The sequence below is a fragment of the Peromyscus leucopus genome, chromosome 19, assembly GCF_004664715.2.
Source record: "Peromyscus leucopus breed LL Stock chromosome 19, UCI_PerLeu_2.1, whole genome shotgun sequence".
In the NCBI taxonomy this organism is placed as follows: domain Eukaryota; kingdom Metazoa; phylum Chordata; class Mammalia; order Rodentia; family Cricetidae; genus Peromyscus; species Peromyscus leucopus.
Genome location: NC_051079.1, coordinates 45,487,062 through 45,505,871, shown reverse-complemented (window position 1 = coordinate 45,505,871; position 18,810 = coordinate 45,487,062). Strand labels below are relative to the sequence as shown.

The 18,810-nt window shown below is 40.9% G+C and overlaps 1 protein-coding gene across 1 annotated transcript in view; it reads left to right on the top strand.

Annotated features, from left to right (window-relative positions):
• Fbn2 (fibrillin 2) overlaps positions 1 to 18,810 on the top strand; it is a 211,793-nt gene that overhangs the window by 41,094 nt on the left and 151,889 nt on the right. Inside the window, 1 exon segment of the mRNA XM_028891611.2 lies at positions 13,695 to 13,892. Within this exon segment, the coding sequence (XP_028747444.1) occupies positions 13,695 to 13,892 (198 nt within the window).

Below are 18,810 nucleotides of genomic sequence, written 5' to 3'. Positions count from 1 at the left end.
ATCAACAAAACCAGGAGAAATGGACTTCTTCGTTGAACAGTCTCAACCCTGCCCCTGCCCTTGCCCATTCATCCTCAGCAGTGTGTTAGATAGCCCAGTCGGTCTCCAGCCTCCATTGCAGTGAAAAATGTTATGTCCCCACACTTGAGTCAGATACCACTGCAAGATTGAAATGCAATCATGGAGCCTCTTCTGGCAGCCGGACTTGTCTACTCTATAAAGATTATGATTTTTGAGAAGTATTACTACATACTTAAATTTTTCCAGACATTTTTACTTAAAATGTTGAGGCATTGATTCATATAAAATATTAAGATTTTTCTGATCACCCCCAATGCAGTCAATTTTTCAGAGCCTGGAACACTATTTGGCATTCAAAGTCATTATATTTTATGTGCTCATAGACTTACCTGCCCTAAGTATTTCATTAAGGTTTTCACATAGACTTAGTGGGAATTCAGGATTTGGAAATGGGAAGATTCTAAGTTTTCCTGTGTCTATTAAGAAAGTGCATTTGGGCCAGGTGGTGGTAGCAGCGCTCGCCTTTAATCCCCACACTCGGGAGGCAGAGGCAGATAGATCTCTGTGAGTTCCAGGCCAGCCTGGGCTACAGAGTGAGTTCCAGGAAAGGCACCAAATCTACACAGAGAAACCCTGTCTCAAGGAAAAAACAAACAAACAAAAAGAGAGTGCATTTGGATGGGCAGCATCTTCCAGGTTGAAACATCAGCCAGCCTTCGGTGGTTTAAAGGATCATCTCTCATTTCTGGCTAGAGTCTGTTGCCTCTGTGCCTTCTTGAATACTTTCTTTCACAAAGTCATTTTTACTCCCATCAACCTCAAGCCAGTACATCCCACTGGATCTTTGGTTCTTATCTTTGGAAAGCTCATGTCTGTGTCTTCCAGACAAATCAGTGTGCTGGAGACAGAGAAGTGTCTGTGAAGGATTCCAGCATGTGCAAAGGCCTCTGCAAGGGTTAAGCCTCTTTAAATGGCCTAATGATGGCTAAGACCCTTTGAGCATCCCAACATTGTGGGAGATGTGGGGAAGATTAAAATTTGGAACTCCACTGGAGAATACAACTAGTGTAGCTATGCTTAAACTTCTAATCAAAATCCAGACACAAAGGCAGAAAATGGCTGCTACTTGTAAATGCCACCCCCTAACTACAAAATTAGAAAGAGAAAAAAATTATGAAGTTTCAAAGTTGTAACTAACATTTTAAACTTTAAAAATTTCCATTGTCTGTAAGTCGACACATACTTCAGTTTGAGTTCTCAGTTGACAAAAAAAAAAAAAAAAAAAAAAATCTTCCAGAGATAAGAATTTAGCCTCTGTAATTAAAGATAGTAGCAAGAGGAATGTTGTAAGGGTGCTGACCATGTCACAGGACAGGACGAGAGTGGAGACTGGGTGCCGAGGAAGGGAGGCAGGAAATCCACCCAGGTCCTTCCTCTGCGCCTTGCTGGCTCCATTGTCCTCTTGTGCTGAGAAAAATATGCCAGTGTGTGGCTTTGGATGATTCTCCCACCAAGAGTCACACAGTGGAAATCTCTCCCAGTTGAAAAGAAGCTTTGGACCTAAGATAAGTCAGATGTATCCACACAGCTCAGGATTTATTTTGAGTGTGAGCTTTGGGAGATGTAGGAATCCTTGAAATTTAGGTTGCAAAAAGTGTTAGGAACAGTTCAGTGGACCTTTAGATGTTCAATTTTTTGCTCCAGTTTGGTTAGAGTTCTTTTTATGTGTAGCGTTTGATTTTGCTCCTAAAAGGTATGATCATTTAAGGAAGTCCACCTTATAGGTCTTGATATTTTCTGTCTGTATAGGAAACAAAGTTGTCTGCAGTTACTGGAGAATTGGGATAGTTTTCTAAATCACTGGAAGGAAAATAGACAAAAGCCTTACATACCAAAAATGAAAACATGGTGTGTGTGATTATAAGTTCAAAGATTTTTTTCCAATAATAAATTGATGTTGTTTACTAAATAAGGGGAGAAGATAGTAAATGGTTGATTGATAAGAAAGATAATAGATGATAGGTGATGGATAAATGATAGATGATTGATAGGTGGTGGATAAATGATACATAATTGATAAATGATAGATGATTGACAGAAAATGGATGCACAGATACATAGATGATATACAATACACAGATAGGTAATATATAGATTGATAGGTAAATAGATACTACAGTTTAATAAGAATCACACTTTTCTCAATTTTGAGGACAGCTAGAAGTACTCCTATGAGCAATCTAAAACCCGAATAGACGTTTTAAAAATTGATTGAGTATGAGATGTTGTATCTCTGGAATGTTAGCAACATTTGGAAACATGGATACCCAACTAGATTTTCTTCCATGTGCATCACTAGGTGGGGTGGCCTCTCACAAGAGAGGCCAGAGAAGCTGCAGGGAGATAATCTGAGCAGATAACCTCCGGGATAATCAGAACACCCTGGCTGTGGCCTGTCCAGGTTAGAGCAGCACTGTTGGGAGCAAGACTGGGTGAGAGCCAGGAACCAAAAGTGCTCTCTTCGGCAGACCATGGACACCGACAGTTCCTATGTCTTTATGTTTGCCCATTGTACTTTTTGGAGAGGTGAAAAGAAAAAATGAGGGAAGGTTCTTTTGCCTTGCAAAACATTTCTATGCATCTGGTATTTCTCTCTGCAAAGTAATTTATTCCTGGTTTCCCAGTATTAGTTTTCAGGCTGTGAATCCTGGCTTTGATTCTAAAGTGAACTTTGGGGAAGGGAGAATTTGAAGAGTGGAGAGACCCACTCTGAAAGGAGGTATATTGTTTCTTGGGAGGACCCTGCTATCCATAGAAGTGGTTTCTTACAGCTTTCCTAAACGAGAACACTTTATCCATATGTAATTAGGAGGTTCAAAGCCACGGTAAGGTTTGCATAGACTTTTTTTCACCTTACAACGTCACTGCTGTGGCGTGAAAAAGCTAAAGAGGGAAGTGGTTTGCAAATCAGAGTGGCCTGAGATGTTACATTCTTAGTGGCCATAGCCATAAGAACAGGCGCCAGGTAGTGTGTATTTATTGCAAGCTGGACACCGGGTCCAGCATGAAGGTTTGTCCTCACATGCACACATCCACAGCTTCTGCTCTGTTCAAGCTCTCTTGTTATAAGGAGTTAATTTTACAAATAGAGAAATGGAGGGAAGCGAACTCATTTAAGATCACAGGCAGGTTGTTGCTGAAAGCTTGGGTTCTAGAACTGCCAGACAGCCCCTCCCCCATTCCCAGGCATTGTGCTTGGTGCTCCTATACAGAGGAGCAGAATGTAGTACCTTGCTTATCGGGGTTAAGGAGAAGCAATTAAACTGCTTGAAAATCTCAATACCATTTGCATTGCTTGCAAAATCTTGTAGAGAAATGTATGAATTACATTTTAGGCCTTAGATGTGAGCTTTAGTAGATAGAAGAACAACACAAGGAAAACAGAAGAGCCTTGGTACTGTGGCCATTTACAAACACTCTCAGCACCGTTAGCAATTTGGGCAGTAGTGTGGGAGCCGCTGCAGAGAGTTTGGGTATCACAGCATGGCACAGATTCTGACATTCCCCGGGATATTTATGAGGACCATGATGTTATCTGGATGAAAGCCAGTCACACAAAAGGTATCCTTTCACTAAATCTATTTTGGGCTGCCACATTTGAGGATATGACAGGGGCTTACATGGTGAGAAGGTTAGATAAGTGTTTGCCAAAATATATTTCACCCCACACTGGTCTTCAGGAATGCTTCTATATAAAACTTTTTTATGAGCAAATAAATTTTGAAGACTGCCTACTATAGCCCTCTCTTGCCAGTTAATATGCGCATGAGTACATTAAGCACTCCTGAAGGTTGTGGAGTCATATCTACAGAGAAAGGAGCCAGTTTTCTTGAATTCTAATATATTTTCTGATGCTTGACTACAGAATCCTTTTCTGAGAAACTATTTTTAATGTTTTGTGTAACTGATAAGCCACTGACTACACGCTGAGAAATGCTGAATTACACTCTACCCTGAATCTCATCCAGGTGTATTTGGTCATGAAAATCAAGAATCAGGTCAGAGACAGGCTTGACACCTTAGAGTCATTGCTTGTAGGAGTCTGGTACCATTTAATGTTGGAGACAGAGGACGCTGAGCCAGGAGGACCAGGCTCTCATTTTTAAATCTTCCTGACAAGACTAGTTACTCAAACTTTGCAGACTTCAGTTCCTCATCTGTTGATCTGTAATCAAACCTCTTTGTTTCTAGGGTGTTCCATATCTAAAAGTTACAGAAAGTGATTAGAATTTAAGTCATCTGTTACAGTGCTTAAAAATGTTTTGTATGTTCCATCTATGAGGGGCTGAAAGTTTGGGGTTATCCATATTAAAAACTGGGGTTAAACTGAGCAGTTCAGTGTTATCTTCTGTAGACAGCATGTCTGGCTCCTTGGGCACTAGGCTAGCCATTTCTGTCGTCCACTCAGCATCATCACCATAACCTCTTTCAGCACTGAACTAGCACTTCCTTAACTCCACCCATGCAGAGAAGATCAGCAGAGCTGCCGCTGATAAGGACATGAGTGGCCTGTGCTGTAACGCCGGAGAGGACTCGCTGAAAGAGAATGTCTGTAGCTGAGAAGGATGCGATACTAACAGCGGCTGCGAAACAACTATATCCGGGCAGTGGCTGAGAGGTCTTAGACATGGTGGCTCCTGGGACACAAATCAAAGAACCCAGTGAAGCATTGAGTAAACCAAGCTAATTTGCTGACAGAAAAAAAAGACCTTACAGTCCTAAAATATGAGATGGAATAGATGGGCACAAAAATGCATTTAACTCAAAGCAAAGGCTCTTGATCAAGTGCAGAACAAACTCTTGCCATGATAGTCAAAGATGCTGAGAAATGGAAGAGAGAGTGTGAGAATTGAGAATATGGATTTGGGGGTGGGGACAGGGCTCAGCCAATATAAAGTACTCACTGTGCGCAAGCATGGGGACCTAAGTTGGATTGGCAACACCTGCAGGAAAAAGCCTGACATGGAGGCAGGTGGCTGTACTGCCAGAGCTGAGGAGGCAGAGGCAGAAGGATCCCTTGATAGCCAGTCTACTAGAATCAGAGTCCCTGGTTCAGCAGGAGACTGCCTCAAAAGGTGATGTGGAGAGTGACTGAGAAAAACACCCAACACTGACTTCTGGTCTCCACATGCATGCATAGATATGAACATGTACACATAAAATCTTGAAAATGGGAGCAGAGATTTTATGTGAGATACCATTGCTCATTCAAAATCTGCTTCACTTTAGCACCAACTATGGCGCTTTGGGCAGTTTTGCTTAACCTGTGTAAATCTACTGTGACCATCAGTAAAAGAGCTATTTGTGCCCCGAACAGGAGTGTTCACAGTAGTGCACCCATGCTCTGCACATACTTCATGGTTGGCACATGTGCGTTCTTCGTCCTTTGTTCACATGTCCCTGGTTTTTCCTACCCACACGACAATAAAAAAGCATTATTACAGAGTTGCTAGAGTCCAAAGCTCTTCATTAGAGAGCTTTTGATGCTGATTGACAGGTAAGGTCTGAATGTTGCCACATTTCATTGCATTTTTTAACCTGAATCCATGTGTCTTCAGACACACTGCCCAGTATAGAGCCATTGTACCAAGTGCTGTTTTAATTTCCATTTCTCTGTGGTCTAGGGAGATAACCACAGGAGCATATGTAGATAGAACATTCTGGGATGATGTAAATTCTTGTGCTTTCCAGTTTGGTAGCCACTAACCACCGTGCGGCCTCTGAGCCCTTGACATGTGGCGAGTGTGACTGAAGAACTGAACGTTTGTTTTATGTCACTTGTATTTTAAGCTGAAATTGAGGAAGCCACATGTGGCTACTGGCTGCCACTTTCAGCCACAGAGCTGTGCGTGCTGGCAAACCACGGTGCTGTGTGATTTTAGAGCTAGTGCCCTTTGTTCCTCTAAAATGATCAATTTCATGTCATAGACCTCTAGTTGGAAAAACAATCATCCCTTTTAAAACAGCACAGAAAGCTCCTTTCTTGGGTGGCCCTCAGCTCCTTTACCCAAAACTCTACACAAGGGCAGTGACAGCTTTCGGTTTCACAGACTGTTACAGACATGATGTTTAGTAGAAAGCTCTGGAATCTATTGGTGTCATTCTAATAATTGTGTGATTGTAAGCAAAGATTTATCATAAATTAACAAATTTATCATAATAAATTAATAAATAAATCTATTATGTTTTCTATTTATATAACACAGAATTATATATCTACATATGAAAGCAATAATTTGTTTTCCCTTTTTTCCCTTAGTTGCTTTGTCTATTTTTGAAAAGCTCTTGTGTTTCCAGAAGATTTTGCTGCTTCTTTGTATTTCATTGTATCTTTTAGTATATGAATCTTGTCTCAATTTAATTTTAATTTTTAACCTCATATAATGATCCTAAGGCAGCCAATGCTGTGTGTGTGTGTGTGTGTATGCATGTGTGACTTAAAGTGTGTGTGGACTTGGAACCAGAAACACTTTATCTTTTAAAAAGTTACATTTTGCGGGGCGGCGGAGGCGGTGCACTTTATCCAGCACTCGGAGCAGAGCCAGCGATCTCTGTGAGTTCGAGGCCAGCTGGACTACCAGTGAGTCCCAGGAAAGGCGCAAAGCTACACAGAGAAACCCTGTCTCGGGGGAAAAAAAAGTTACATTTTGTTTCAATTAAAATATAATTATATCCAATTGAATTGAATTGAATATATATATTCAATTAAAATATAGTTATATCCCTTCTTCCCTTCCCTTTCCTCCTTCCAACCCCTCCAGTGTCCTCTGCCCCACTCCCTCTCAAATTAATGGGGTTTTTCCTTTGATTACTACTGTAACATTATATATATTATATATATATATATATATATTTGTATATATATATATATATATATATATATATAAACACACCTGCTAAGTCCATTTTTGTTGCTTGTGTGTATGATATCAGGGCTGACCATTTTTTACTGGGTAGTCATTTAGGGGGCTTATTCTTGGGAGACACTAATTGTCCTTCATTGTTGCCTGTAGTTCTTCTTTGTCTAGGGGTGAGATTTCCCACTTACACATCAGCATGTCTATTGATTTGTTCAGGTCTCGTGTAGGTAGTCATGTTGTTGCAATATCATGATTGCAATATCTTCATTATCATTTCCCACAGCAGTCTTCTTGGTCCTCTGGCTCTTATGCCTCCACCCCACACACACTACCTTCTGCATACTCCCTAGTCTTTAGGTGCCAGAGCTGTGTTATAAATGTATCTCTAGGGGCTGGGATCCCCATGATCCAATCCATTGACTTTTGCATTATGACCAGTAGTGATTTTCTGCTATAAAGAGAAGCTTCTTTGGTGAAGGTTGAGAACTACAGTTATCTGTGGGTCTAATAAGTATTGAGAACACAGTTAGGAACTGTGCTGGTTTAGGAAAGTGGCTATAGTAGATTGTCCACTGAGATCCATCACCTCACTAGCACTGGGTAGTTGGATGACTTTCTAGCACCAGGCATGATTTCCTTCACCACGCTGAAGGGGCCTTCAGTCCAATTAGATAGTTGTTGGTTACCACCAAGATGTGAGTGCCACTATTGCTGTGTTGGTAATTCTTGTAGTTCACAGCAGGATAGGACTGTGATTGCCCCCCTCCTTTGGCATCTTGCATAGTATTTTCCGGTCCAGTGAAAGCTAGTTCTCAGGGAGGAGCCTGTCAGATCAGAAGTACTGTGTCTGAAGTGTATGGTATCTTCACCTCTGAGAGGCGATCAGGGACAGCAGCAATAGCTTATATTCACGTGGACCATCTTAACCAACAATTTAAGGAAAGCTTCTCATACCTGGTACTTTTTTTTTTTTTTAATAATCTATGGCTCTCGTAGGGAGTATTGTCATGCTAGGTTGCATAATTTCATTTAAGGTGTGTGTGTGTGTGTGAGAGAGAGAGAGAGAGAGAGAGAGAGAGACAGAGACAGAGACAGAGACAGAGAGACAGACAGAGAGAGGGAGAAAGAGTATACACACACACACACACACACACACACACACACACACACATATATATATATATAATGTGTAATTTTAGGGACATACAAAATAATGATTCCTTGATGCTATATCAAACATCCTTAGTGTTGTTTCTTCTTCTTCATCTTCCCATCCCTCTACTTGTTTTTTTCCCATTTTCCCCCTTCACACCACCTGTCTGCTTTATTTTTGAAGACCTGGTCTCTCACTGAACCTGGTGCTCACTGATTGGCTATACTGGCGGGCTAACAAACTCTAGGTTCCTATAGTTTTTGTCCCCACCTTCACCAGGGTTACAGATCTACCGATGCATGCAACCACACCAGTTTTTTATGTGAGCGCTGCAGACCAGACCTCGGGTACTTGGACCTGTCCATCAGGCACTTTACCACCCGAGCCCTCTCCCCAGCCCATCATCTATCGTTGACTTCCCGGGACTTTTTTAATTGATTAATTTTGTTATTTGATAATTTCATAAACGCACTTCTGATTATTCTCCCCCTTCCGGCCTTTCTTACCTCCCTCCTCTCTCTCTCAAAATGAACCCCTCACCCACAAGTCCCAGACTCACGACTTTTGGTTTGGTTTCATAACCCCATTTAGTTTAATCAGAGCCGTCTGTGTGACAGTTGGGTTGGAACCACCTGAGCTTGATGGGGGGGGGGGGGCCTTAGTGAGTACATGACTGAGGGAGTTACATGCACTGTCCTTCAATCTGTAGGTAAAACTATAGTTCAGCAGTAAGGGTTAGTGCCTTCTGAATCCCTCCTCCATCCATGCCTTAATGTTGGTGGCACCACCTTATATGGACCGAGTGCAAGCATCCCTAGCTCTGTCTTTGCCAAAAGATGTTGTTGCACAGATTTTTGTTTTCTTTGTTTTCTAACTTGCATTCTTTCTGCCATGTCCCCTATTGGGCAATGTTCTCTGAGCCTTAGTGAGGATGGAATAGATTTCTTTGTTAGGGTAGAGCATTTATCCTTTACTTACACAGAAGAACTTGTGCAACCAGGAATCTCTGTTCATCACTGTTCAGTGGTCTGAATAAACCTGAGAGTGGCATTTATCTGGGGGTAAGCATACATAGTTACAGGGCAGCCTGATGCTATATCAATCTAGATAAACATCAGTATTCAGTTCCCCCTTAAGGCTTATGATCTCCCTCACCATGGGGTTTTGTCCAGGTTTCTAGTACAAGGTCTGTCTTTCCTTCTATAGAGTGGGTCTCAAATCCAATTGGAAAGCAAATGATTATCCCCATAACCATAGTGCCCTTTAAGGCATACCTTACTTATTTAGTTGATTGGTCATAGTGTTCACAGAAAACTGAGAGCATTGGTACCTCTTCTCCCTCAGTAGCCTCTTCTGGCACAATGAAAGCTACCTGGGAGGGAGGAAGCTTCCAGCTCCGTCCTGGTCATCTTCTGCGTATCACACATCCAGGATGTGTAGTGTCTTCAGTACTAGGTCTCCTCGTCTACCTCTGATGGGTAACCAAAAGGAATAGCAAGAACGTGTATTTTTTTGGAGCCCCTGGGACTTCCTTGATCAACAACTCAGAGGTATCCCCACCTGTGGCATTGGAGTTTAATAGACCACAGCTTCTGTGAACAGCTTTTTCAGGTTATTCAAGGTAGCTCCCATCAAACTCCTTTTTTAAAAAATATAAATTTTATTTTTAAATATGGTTACAAGATACTAGGTAATCATGTGACTCTTTCATACCCACTTCGCCTTGGTTAATCTTATTCCTCATCTCCTCTGTCGTGATACATGCTTACATTTCTACATCTTAGCCATCCTCCATCATGTTCTAGAGTGCTTTGCCTTACTTCTCTAAGGATAATTCTCATCTACAGACTCGGGCTTCACACTTAATTTAGCCTATGATGTCATTGATTTATATGAGTTGTCCTGAAAATGCACATTGGTAGTGACAGGGCTTGGAGAGCAGTTGTCTGGGATTGGGCTGGCAATCGACAGAAGGAATGTTGCAGAAGTAACAGAAATGTTCCAGAACTGGATTGTGATAATAGTTGTGCATTTCTATAAATGTACCGCAAATCATCTAATTGTGTATTTCAGACAGATAATTTTATGACATGTAACGTATACCTTAATTAAGTTGTCTGTGGAGGAAAGAAATTCAGGGAGTTGCCAAATTTTTTTATGAGCTTGCTAATTTTCCTAATGTTCAAAAGGCATGAAATAAAGAGCCAGGGAGATGGTTCAGCCATTAAAGATGTTTGCTTCTCCAAGCTGAAAGACTGCTGGCCTGAGTTTGATCTCTGGAACACAGATAAAGTAGGGAGGAGACAGTTGACTCCTCAAAGATTTCTTCTCACCTCCACAGGTGAGCCGTGGCACACACACACCTCTCCCCTCACGCATCATGCAGTTGCACACATGCAATAAGAAAAAAATAAGATAATACATTTAAAGAGTAAATAAATGAAATGGCCTAAAACAAGTTCTTAAACAGTAGTATTTCACTGAGATATTAGAAAATAAAAAAGCAATATTTATATTTCGCAGACTAATTTTTTTTAAAATAAATTTATTGGTCATACCTCAAGGAAGAAGTTACCAGTTCCCATCCATTGGCCCCATCACAACCAAGTTGATGAAACATGTCTGTACTTTGCTCCCATCCTTGACTCCTAATGCTTACTGGGGTGTACAGTAATATTTTGCTACAGTGAAACTTTCATAAAGAGAATACATGATCAACAAGCAAGGCATTTATCAGATTCTTGCTCATAGCCAATGCACAAGTAGAATTTAGGGACAGCATACTTTAATCTGACCAAGAATTTAAATTCTTTTCCCATATGCAACATCCTTCTTGCTTTGGCTATTGACAGTTGCTACATGTAGAGCTAAAAATGCAAATGTAAACTTTACAGCTATTTAAGTGAGATAGAAACATGTTGCATATTTGGTGCAGAAGAAAGTGTAAAGAATAGGAGAGAGATAGATGAAATCTATTGTTAGAAGGGAGCCTAAGGTTGCCTGCATCAGTGCTTTCCACCAGAAAGGTCATTTACAAAGACACATAGCTGCTGTGTCCACTGAGAATATGCTCAGAGGCCAGCATTTTAAGAAGGTGCTGTGGTGAGATAAAGGGATGAGTTTTCTGTCCAGTTGGTTTGCTTGAGGAGGATGGGTTAGAGGAAGGCCCAGAGGGGCTTTTCCCCTGGGGATCTGAAAAACTCACTTGGTAGCCCAGGATGGTCTCGAACTCACAGATCCACCTGCCTCTGCCTCCCAAGTGCTGGGATTAAAGGCGTGTGCCACCACTGCCCGGCTGGGATCTGAAAATTTTAAAGTATTTGAAGATAAGTATTTATGCATGTATCTCAAGAACTCATAATTTTAATGTCTTTTGGTAAGAAATGGAGTTTTCCAACACGTTCTGAACTTGATATAATTGAAAACTTGCAAACCCAATATTTAAAATGGCAAAATGTGGGTTTTATGAAGATTTTTTAAAAGTTATGACCTGGAAAATGCTTATTCATAAGATTGGTATAGCTTTCCATATACATAAAAGATTTTTCTTCAAGATTCAGCTGCAGCCAGTACATCTGCTCTTCTTAAGAGGGAATTAAAATAAGCTCCTTTTGTGGAAGTTAAGTTGAGAACTTTAAGAACTTGTGCCAAAATACCCGCTCTAGATTTTATTTCATTACATTGAATTTACTTATCTTTATATTAGTTCTCTAAGTACACTGAACTTTTAAAATACCCACTTCTTTAGTTCGAGGAATCCTCCTTTTTCATTAATCACTGTTTCATGCAGTTTTAAGTTTTGTTTGACGATGTGCCGTCTTTATATGCTATCCTACATCCTACATGTCATTCCAAATGTCAGATTGTTATCCAAGGTTGACTTCCACAGTAGCAGTTTTTCATAAGACTCATACCACGAATCTTTGCAACAAAAGCCTGAGGGTCAGCTTTTATTCCCAAGAAGTAGCCAACGATGAGCTGCAGTCTTTCTGGAAAGAAATGTTTTTGCATGTGTTCTTACTTCCAGGGCTAATGGGAGCCATTATACCAGTTGGTCATTAGGAAACTAACTTCTCTTCCATTTCTTTTTTTAAATTAGCATAACATTATTTATCTATTAATTTATTTATTGAGGGTTTTTTTATTCATTTTACATACCAATCACATATTCCCCCTCTCCTCCCTCCTCTCCTGCCTCCCTCCCCCCCCTCAACCCACTCCCCAGTCCCTCCTCCAACAAGGCAAGGTCTCCCATGGGGAGTCAGCAGAGCTTGGTACATTCAGTAGAGGCAGGTCCAAACCCCTCCACTTGCATCAAGGATATGCAAGGTGTCCCACCATAGGACACCTTTTTAGGTGTTCCTCCAAAAAAACCAGCTCATGTACGAGGGATGGATCCTGATCCTAATGCCAGGGGGCCTCTTAAGCTTCAACACCAGTAACACTCAATGGCTCTTATTGGTAGTTCCATTCTGTCTACAAGAATGTTTACTGGTTACCCAGAATGTTTATTGAATTATATTTACAGCCTGAAGAAAGTAGACTAGAAACACCCAGAGCCAGCCTCTGAGTTGCCTACAGCCTGGTCCAGCCCTCAAGTTTTGAGATGCCTGTGGATCTCTTGAACCTTTTGTTAAATAGACTGAGTCTGTGTTGGCCTAAGGGTGGGATATAAAGTTGATATATAAAGTTGATAAAGTTGACACCAAGATAGCTGGACCCTGGACCTTACACTTGGAGGTGTAAGAGTCCTGACCTCATAGGAAGGTCTTAAGGATGCTTATGAATCATGCAATTGCCATGCATTTACTCAGATTGGTCATCATCTATAGCAGTGTAAGACAACAGTCATCTGATAGAGAGCAAAGAGAAACCAACATTACCTTGCCTGTAAAGAATTCATGACCTCAGGGCTTTCTTAGCATTTCTAAGCTAAGCTACAAAGTGATAGAGAGATAGATGTCAGCTTATTCGACCTAACCATGCATTGTTTAGACTGCCCCAATATATTTTTGATAAGCATAACGCATCTTCATCTGGTTACTTTGGCTTTCTAAACTCTTGACCACTTAGTCTGAAAAGAAAATCCTCAGAGGATAAGAAGGAGTAATCGTTAATGGCAATGCCTTCAGGGCCCATGTGAGGCTTTTGAATACATACTAATGGTTGGGATTAAAGTGGGAGGGTCCTAGGAAGACAAACTCTTCATCTTATCATGCCATGTGACATATTGGGTTTTGCACAGCTAGAACTTCCAGTTTTGTTTTGTTTTATTCAAGAAAAGCCTGAAATACAAGTTTCTTGTGAAATTTCCCATTTTTGCAATGTTGACTACAATTGAAATTCTTTAAAATCATCTAAGCCAAGAAAGCACATCTGGGTGCCATGAGCCATCGGATGGCAATGCCCAGTGCAGAAATCACTGTGGTCTCTGAATACATGTCTCATGATTGGAAAATTATAAATTTTCAATGAAACTCACAGCTCTTCTGTCTTTAGATGCTTTGCTCAGAAGGAAGTTTCTGGTTTCTGTCTTTGGTAGCGGGGTCTTAGACTAGCTCGTGATCATTAAAGCTGTCTTTCCTTCCGTCTCATTCTAGATTACAGGACAGGCCCGTGTTTCACACAAGTCAATAATCAGATGTGCCAGGGGCAGCTGACGGGCATCGTCTGCACGAAGACACTGTGCTGTGCCACCATTGGACGAGCCTGGGGTCATCCCTGTGAGATGTGTCCAGCCCAGCCTCAGCCCTGCCGCCGGGGCTTCATTCCCAACATTCGCACAGGAGCCTGTCAAGGTGAGTCAGCCGTGTTTACCACAAGTATCATCTCTTTGATAGGAGTCGGGAAACCTGAAACTGTGTGTGGGAACCTTGAAAACAGTACCCATTGCCATGGTGGATCCTGCTCAGAAGTCTGACTAGAGATAGTTTATATTTATAATTTATATTTTAGTCACCCAATGGAAAGTTTCCGTTTTTAACATTAATAGAGAAGAAGATGAAAAATAAAATAACTTTTGTTTTGTTTTGTTTTGTTTTTTCTGAGACAGGGTTTCTCTGTGTAGTTTTGGTGCCTGTCCTGGATCTCACTCTGTAGACCAGGCTAGCCTCAAACTCACAGAGATCCGCCTGCCTCTGCCTCCCAAGTGCTGGGATTAAGGGCATGAGCCACTGCCGCCCAGTGTAAAATAATTTTTAAAAACTACTTCTTAAAATATCCGATACAGTGAGAGAATAAGCTGCTCTGTGTCTTTATTCTGATGGCAGTCTTTTGTATCTACGTTGTACTACACACACAGTTCTCCTGGAGGAAGTGATTTCTTCTCTCCTGATCGTTCATGATGTCTTTCTCTCCAGGTAATATCCAGGGACTCCCACACCTCATAAGTGGCGCTGGTACATGTGTCAAGGGCAGATCTGAGGCCAGAGGCTCCTACAGCCACCGAGTCCAACCCAAGTACCTAGAATGGTCCTGTACTTACTAGTTAGTTCCACTCCTTTTTAGCCAACAGAGCCCTTGCCATCATTAGCTACATCTCTGATGTCATAGGTACTAAATCCATTTTTAGAACTTAGAAATACTCTCTCTAGTAAGTTGTTGAATGGGTGTAGAGACGGCTTTTGTATTATTGATAGAAATGGTGTTGCTTCTATTTGAGACATGGGAGTTAGACGTACTTATTATAAGGAAATCATGTACAAGGTTAGAGCTGAAGGTTCAGGCTAAAGTCAGTGAGCATGTCAGAAGTGAAGATGCCTTCAGCTCCACTGAGTAAGTGTCAGAGCTTCATAAGCAGACCGGTGTCCTCCTCTATGTCATAATTACAACTGAGAAAGCACATGCAACCTTAGCTCACTGCACAATAAACTGTGAGCAATTTGGTAAATTAAAAAACAAACAGTAGCCTCCAAAGATTTTTGCCAGTTTTGTAGTGTTGTTATTAAAGGGTGTGGGCATAGCACCTCTAAATTGAAAAAATCCAAATTCTGAAAGGCTCCCCAAACCAAGAACATTTTGAATGCTGACACGATGCCATAAGGGGAAAAGCTCCACTGTGACCTCACATGGGAAGCTGCTGTCAAAATGCACAGAATCGAGGCCTGACGAAATGGCTCAACAGTCAAAAGTATTTGCTGCTCTTGCAGAAGAAACTAATTTGGTTCCATAAATTTATATTGGGAGTCTCATCGTTGCCTGTACCTTGAGCTCCAGGCATCCAATGCACTCTCTAGTGTCCATAGGTACCTGCATTCATCTGGAAGGCACACAGAAGCACACATATACGAACAAAGAAAGAAAGAAATCTTTTTTAAAATGCACAAAATTGTTAAAATATTGAGTAAAATTATCACGAAGCTCTGTGTTCAAGCACGGGAAGCGTAAATGAACTTTGTGTTTAGAGTTGTGTCCCATCCCCAAGGCATCCCGTGTGTGCTGATACTCCAAACTCTAAGAACAACCGTAGCAGTTCAGTTAAGGCAACCTGTGATTATACTGGTGTTAATGAATCACAGATTAATCACTGTGTCTGTCATAGTGATTTTCAAAACAGAGCTACAGGGACACAGAGGAGATAGCAGCACAACTCCCCAGAGTAGAAAGTGAGAACTTACCAATAATGAAAGCCATGTCAGTTGTGGACTTACACGGCTTTTTAGTAACTATTACGAGTAAGACCTCAAGGATGAAAGCTGTGTTAAGTGATGATCTTAATATTCTTTATTACAAATAGGAAACTCCTCTACGTTTCTTATGAACACTCATTAGCCCGAGTGTTTCCTTTGTGTGTAGATGTACTATAATTCACTCTTGATAGTATTTATTGTTCTCTAGAGACTTCCAAAATTGGTGTACATAGAACACCATAGGCATAGATAACTACTGAAAATAAGATAATCCATTACATAGATACTATATAATAATGCCCCCCCTTTTTTTATTCTACATCACCTTTCAACTTCTAAGACACTTTGTCCCGGGCTTGATTCCCTGCCTGTAGAATATAATCTGCGCAAAGGCAGAAATCATTTAATTCACTAGTGAGCTTGAGGGGTGTGGGGATGAATCTAAGACGGTGCCTGGTGTGAGTGTACATACAGCAAAGGCAGTAAACACTCTTTGAGCCAAGAAATGGTTACAGGATTTAAATATTTCTAAACGTCATATTTCAAGGAAAGAAATCGTTCAGGTTAAAACGTCATTCAGGCAAGGCACACCAAATTATTAAACCTCGTCATCTGTGTGGGCATGTCTTTTTTCCTTCGGTGTTCTGCCGGAGGCCTCATATTTCAGAGCACGACTGTGTAAGAGATGTGTCCTCCATGTTCAGATTCTGTAGTTAGGAGTAAGCACTGTCTCGAGGCTTACTCGCTTGGTTTTGCTTATGCAGCAGAGGTTAAGTTTTGGACATCATTTGCCTCGAAACTCTAACGGATTAGCACAGTAACGGGAGCAAAATGAAACTTAACACATGGTTAAGATGTCTGGAAAAGCCAGAGGAGACGTTCTGCCTAGTCTCAAGATCACAGCGTGGTCTGGAAGTTCCTGGACATGTGGTAATCCTCCGTTTAGAAGGTGTTTAAGCTACATCTTCCTATGATTTCATTTTCTCTTGTTCCTGGATTGTTTCCGGAATACTTATGCCAAATTAGTTTGGGAGAGGTGGGACATTAAAAATGACACACTGATATACATGTCACACTTGTTTATTTTTTGTAATTTTGGCCAGTCACTTTATAGGATGGTTGGAATTTTATAAAGTTAAAAACAAATGTCAGCTGCGTAGAAGACATTAAAAATCGCTTAATGCTGACTCCAAAACACTGATCATCCTAACCAAGGCAGGCCATCTCTGAAAGTTGGTTACCCTGCAGCTGTTACAGTTTTAATTGGTCCATGACTTCAGAAAGAATGCAGCATCGTGGTTGTACCAAACACAATAGCTGTGGGAAATGAGAAGCAACAGAAAATTAAGATGATACTTTAGGAAACTTAATCTGTGAGGAAAACAGCAAGATTTTTGTTTTGTTTTATTTTTTAAGTTTTAGCTGTGTCTTTGTTAATATTCTATACCTAGATAAGCAGGGACTGGTGTGTGTTCTTGGGGTGCTTAGCAATCTCTGGCTTCTTTAATGCTGAAAGCAGAGTGAGTTCTTGTCCTCTATAAAAACTTAGTGGTGTGTTATCCCTATCTTTCATCTCACGCTTAGTGGTGTGCCATCTCCACTTTATATTGCACTGTGACCAAAGTTAGGTCCTGTCACCCTTTACATTTAAGCTATCATAAAACAAGTGAATGCAAAATTTTGATAGTTGAATTAAATCCTTCCAGGAATATTTATGAGATTTATATCCTATGTAAACAGTTATTTGCATGCATGTAGTATTTTCTTATAATTTTCGTTTTATCTACATATATGGCACATATTTCCTAATTAGAAGTGGTGTTTTACTTAAGAATTAATACTTGTAAATGAATGTATCTACTTTAAATCTTTAGTTATATTAATACATAAGTAATGCAATAATTAACATGTCAGCTGAATCATCCCCCCAGTAAGAATTTGATAAACATAGCCATTCCCCCCCATTAAGCACTTCGCCAACTGTGAGCCCCACCCACCCCTGTAAACACTTGACCAATTGAGCCATCTTCCCGCATAAGCTCTTGACCAACTGAGTCATCTCTCCAGGAAGCACTGGACCAACTGAGTCATTTCCCCGTCTCCTTTGATCGTTAAAATAAGGAAATCCCCCCCACACACACATTGTCTTGCATGTCTTTAGAATGACTCATAGAGCAAGACACTGTGAGGGCAAAGTTTGTGCCCATCGATCTTTTTCATGATAATCTGCTCTCATCTGAACTTGGGTGAGATTTCCTTCATTGCTCTGTAGAGAATCAAGTACAGGGACTGAGGGAGGAAGACATGAAATGAGCTCCACAGCCCTAGCAAAAGTTCAGGTGATGTGTGATGGAGGCTAAGGCCATGGAGGCAGAATGAAGATGTGGGAAGTGTGTGGGAACTACGGAGTTGCTGCCAGTGGAATGATGTGAGCAACATAATGAGGAAATGCCAAGTTCTCCGCTGGGTTGCTCACTTTAGTGTCTAAAATGGTGGCATCTGCTGGATGAAGCACACTGAGACAGAAACGTTCTCTGCTCTTTTTTTGTTATAAGATTGGATGTAAGCAGGTAGTATACTGCCATTATGAGCTTGTTATTGTGACCATTTAGTGTTCGAATTCTCATGTCACTCATGAATGGAGAGTGTGGCTGAACCAAACCATGGCGAGTAGTTGCCGAGAAATCTCATGTATCTAAGACTTCAGAGAGACATAAACCAATTATTCAATTGTCGTGGTTAAGGCCTGACACATGCCTTTATGGAAATAAAAGTTATTGGCATGAATATATACAGAACATAAAAATAAGAATTTCATTTAAAAAAATGATCTAGGATGGCAGGAAAGCCTCACTGTGTAAAAGTGCTTTCCTGAGTTAGGTTCCTGGAACTCACATTAGAAGGAGAGAAATGACTCCTGAAAGTTGTCTTCTGACTCCCACAACTCTACCGACATACAGCCTGCACACACACAGAGAGAGAGAGAGAGAGAGAGAGAGAGAGAGAGAGAGAGAGAGAGAGAGAGAGAGGTGATGTTGATAGAATTAGTAATAGTAACAGCAACATTAGAGCTGGAGAGATGGTCCAG